Source organism: Salvia splendens, chromosome 13 (assembly GCF_004379255.2).
Source record: "Salvia splendens isolate huo1 chromosome 13, SspV2, whole genome shotgun sequence".
Lineage (NCBI taxonomy): Eukaryota > Viridiplantae > Streptophyta > Magnoliopsida > Lamiales > Lamiaceae > Salvia > Salvia splendens.
The window spans coordinates 15,529,314-15,533,854 of NC_056044.1; the positions used below are offsets into that span (position 1 = coordinate 15,529,314).

General features: G+C 40.0%; 1 protein-coding gene across 1 annotated transcript; it reads left to right on the top strand.

The window, feature by feature from the left end:
• Window positions 1–234: 234 nt before the first annotated feature.
• On the top strand, window positions 235–4,198 carry LOC121760582 (zinc finger MYM-type protein 1-like). Its single transcript, XM_042156225.1, has 2 exons — window positions 235–2,625; window positions 3,860–4,198. Exons 1-2 carry the CDS (start codon window positions 235–237, stop codon window positions 4,196–4,198), a joined length of 2,730 nt encoding a protein of 909 aa, XP_042012159.1.
• Window positions 4,199–4,541: the final 343 nt, after the last annotated feature.

Consider the following 4,541-nt stretch of genomic DNA (forward strand, 5'->3'; position numbering starts at 1 on the left):
CTTGAACAGCCTCTGAGTTCTTGAGAAAGTAAAATTTATTCGTTTTGTGTGGAAATTTATTCCAAGATTGGATTTGGAACTGGGGTTTCCTTGATTACTCATCCAATGTAAGATTTTTGTTGCTAATTACTGTTATATTACCTTTCTTGAACATTTTAGTAATTATTGTAATGAAATCGTGTGCAGGAAATAAAATAAAAAGTGATGAGAAAACAATCCGATCTTCGACAATTTATGTCCAAAAGGAGAAAAACTCATGATAGTTCAAGCTCTCCGGCTTCAAGCTCTCTACCTTCAAGCTCTCCGGCTTCAAGCACTCCACCTTCAAGCTCTCCACCTTCAAGCTCTCCGGCTTCAAATTCAATTGGTATTGTATCTCCTTCAGATGCTAGTGTGCCATTACATGAGGAAGAATTGATTTATGATATCGAAAAACTTCATCATGATCCTATTAGAAGAACCGATATAATGAAATATCCTCCAAATGAGCGAGATACAATTAGGAGGGCGTATATTCTTAGAAAACCTTGTCAGCCAAGAACTTTTTCTTTTCCTCAAAAAGAAGTTGGAGGTTCGCGTCGTCGGTTTATGGTTTCATGGTTTGATAAATGGGATTGGCTTGAATATAGTATGGATGAAGATGCTGCATTTTGTTTTGTATGCTACTTGTTCAAGAATGAAGTTGGACATGCGGGGGGTGATGCATTTGTGAATAAAGGATTTAAGTCGTGGAATAAGCCGGACCGATTTATAAAACATATTGGTGGAGTTAGAAGTGCTCATAATATTGCTTATGAGAAATATGTGAACTTGAGGGATGGCAAAAAGAAATCGATTTTGGTTTCTTTAGATAATGTTAGTGATGTGATTAACAACGAATATAATGTTCGCTTGAAGGCTTCAATTTCTTGTTTACGTTACCTATTGGGACAAGGCATGGCATTTCGTGGTCACAGGGAAGGTGAAGATTCCCTTAATAGGGGAAATTTTCTTGAACTTTTAAAATGGTTGAAGGCACATAATGAAGTTATTTCAAAAGTGACTTTGGAAAATGCCCCTGGAAATTGTCAATTGACATCTCCAACTATTCAAAAAGACATCATCAATTGTTGTGCTAAAGAAACAATGAAGAGAATTGTGGATGATCTTGGTGATGACTACTTTGCTATATTAGCTGATGAATCTAGTGATGTGTCCCAAAAGGAACAACTGGCTCTTTGTTTGCGCTATGTTGAAAAGAAAAGGGGAAAGGTAGTTGAACGATTCATTGGTCTTGTGCATGTTGGTGATACTACATCTTTGTCTCTTAGAAGTGCAATTATGACTTTACTTGTTGAACATTCATTAAGCCCATCCAAGATTCGAGGGCAAGGATATGATGGGGCTAGTAACATGAAGGGTGAGATACATGGACTCAAGACTTTGATCATGAAAGATACTCCAAGCGCTTACTACGTACATTGCTTTGCCCACCAGCTTCAACTAACATTGGTAGCCATTTCAAAAAAGAACGATGATTGTAGTTGGCTTTTTGAAACTGTTGGTATTTTGTTGAATGTAATTGGAGTTTCTTGTAAGAGAAATGAATTGCTTCGCGAAGTTCAAGCACAAAAAGTTGCTCAAGCCTTGGAAATTGGTGAACTTGAATCGGGATCGGGGTTGAATCAAGAACTTAGTTTGAAGAGGCCTGGAGACACTCGTTGGAGTTCTCACTACAAGACTCTTTTGAATATCATGGACTTATTTTCTACAATTTTTGAAGTTCTTACGATGATTGGAAAGAAAGATTCCGTTTTCGATGATAAGGGAAAAGCTCAAGGCATTTTTTACTTACTAGAGTCATTTGATTTCGTGTTTATGGCACAACTAATGACTACTATATTTGGGTACACTAACAATTTGTGTCTTGCTTTGCAAAGAAGAGATCAAGACATCATTAATGCTATGAGGCTTGTCACTTTAACCAAGGATCAACTACAGAAAATGAGGGAGGATGGATGGGAGATTCACTTGAACAAGGTAATCTCAATTTGCAATAAACATGGCATTGTTGTTCCAGATATGAAAGCTCACTATAGCCCTCATGGAAGATCAAAACGTTTTGTTCAACAAGTTTCATATCTTCATCATTTTCGTGTTGATGTGTTTATCAAAGTGATTGACTTCTTACTTCAAGAACTTGATAATCGATTCGATGAAGTTAATATGGAGTTGCTCAGATGTATGGCTTGCTTCAATCCTAAAGATGGCTTCTCTTCTTTTGACAAGGAAAAGGTACTCAAACTTGCCACTTTTTATCCTTCCGATTTTTCAAACATTGATTTGATGGACCTTGAGTGCCAACTTGATATATTCATTGGAGATATGAGAAGTGATGAAGACTTTCAGAATTTGCGAGATATTAGTTCTCTTTTGATGAAGCTTGTTGAAACAAAAAGAGATGTGGTTTATTCGCGTGTGGTTTTGCTTATCAAGTTGATTTTGATTCTTCCGGTTGCCACTGCAAGTGTAGAGAGGGTGTTTTCTGGAATGACATTTGTGAAGAATAAGTTGAGAAATAGAATGGGTGATCAACCTTTGAACGATTGTTTGGTCACTTTCATTGAGAAAGATGTGTTTCTACAAGTATCCGATGATGATATAGTGAATCGTTTTGAAGAAATGAAGACTCGTCGAAAAATAAATTAGATATAATGTAGTTTATTTTTTGAAATGTATGACTCTAAAATTTGTATATTTCAAAATATATTGCTTTTAGTATTAGTTTTTATTTTTGGTATGTTATATAATGATTTATCATATGACTCGCACCCCCGAATATAAATTCCTGGATCCGCCACTGGACTCAGCTACAGTGGGATAATAAAAAAAGGAATACGACTCAGCTACAAAGGGACGGAGGGAGTATATCTTTTCCATATCATTTAGGATTTGGCTTGACTTGTTTATAATACGTGTGAGGCTCTCATATTATGGAATCAATTAAAGAAACAAGTTTTTTCCTTTAATTATTTTTCTTTATCGCATCTTTGCCGATTGTTCGTCGAGGCATGAGCTTCCTCGTGACTTTCTTCTGTCGTTCGTCTTCATAGGGGATTAAACCCTTATCAACTGGTTCTTTCACCTCGTTCTCATCCTCCCATCTTCGTTCATGGCCGAAGTCTATCTAGGAGTGGGGAGAACGGAGTCCCTGATCGTGCCGCGCACCACGATAGCGACGCACGCCTCGGAGAATTCAACAGTCGCAACATTGGAGTATATTCTCGCTAGGCTCGCCTGATTAGAAACCCGATTGGTTGAGCATGAGTGTAGGGCAGCAGCCATGCTCCCTCCATTGCAACCCGAACCTGACCCACCCTACGGACCCTGCTGTACGCCGCTGCACAACCGCAATTCCAGTCCACCTGCCACCAGCCCTTATACGTCGGTCACCACAACACGATACCAGTTGCTTGGGCGGGTTATCAGTAGAATTGCCCGCCGCCGCACTCAGCGTCAAGCTTGTGGCCAACCCGGCGGTACAGAGAACTCCGCCCTACCAGACGGACAAATACTAGCAGCCCAGTCCAACCACGGTGTTCAACCTGCTGGGACCAGCCTACTTGCAGGACAACACACTTTCCTCGGCATATGATCAGCTGCCCTATTATTCAAACGCGCCGCCGCAAAATTCCCTACGTTGGATATCACCAGGGGCAGCCTGAATATCAGCCCACGGAGCCCCCGTACCATCCCTTGCAACCGTGGCCGCGTCTAGATCGCTCGTTGCAGCAGCCTAGTCTAGCACAGCGCGACGCTGCCTTGTGCATCGAATACCAGCACCCCATCTTCTTATCTGTTGCTCATGAATTCATCTTAGGATGTTTTGGAGTGTGCCCAGGAAGAGAGTTTGATTGTTGATTATGATCGAGTTGGGGAAGGATTTGAGGATTCTAATGAAAAGATTGTACATTCTTCTGCTTGTTTTTGTGGCGTTGAAAATGTTGATATTGATGGGAATTTGGAAGCAGGGGAAGAGGATGTTGCGAAAGAAAGGAAAATTGTGGAAGAGGAGAAGTCGAATTTGATCATGATGGATAAGTCTGAGCATGTGTGTGTTGAAGAAGATGCACGCACCCTCTCTAATTCAGATAGAAGGGATGGAGTGCTGAGGAGAATGTGCATGGAGTATCTGTTAGGCATTCTTGTATTCATCTAATGAGCGCAGCGGAAATTGCAGACAAGAATAACAGATCTAGATTCATAATCATATTGCAAGTTGAGCATGTAAAACACAACGGAACTAAATCTTACTTGTTGTTGTGTTTCCTTCTACGATTGTGTCCTGCAAGTTGAATCCACTACTATCGAGGTCCACGTGTATTCTGATCCGATGTAGGAACAATTTTTCGGTACAATCGCTCTATAGAGAAAGCTAGGAATTCTCTACAAAGCTTTACGTATTTCCTCTCTAATGTTACGATATTTCTCATCACCTACAATGGAGAATAAATAACCATTATATAGACAAAGAGTCATTAGGGTTTCATGATTGTTGGGCT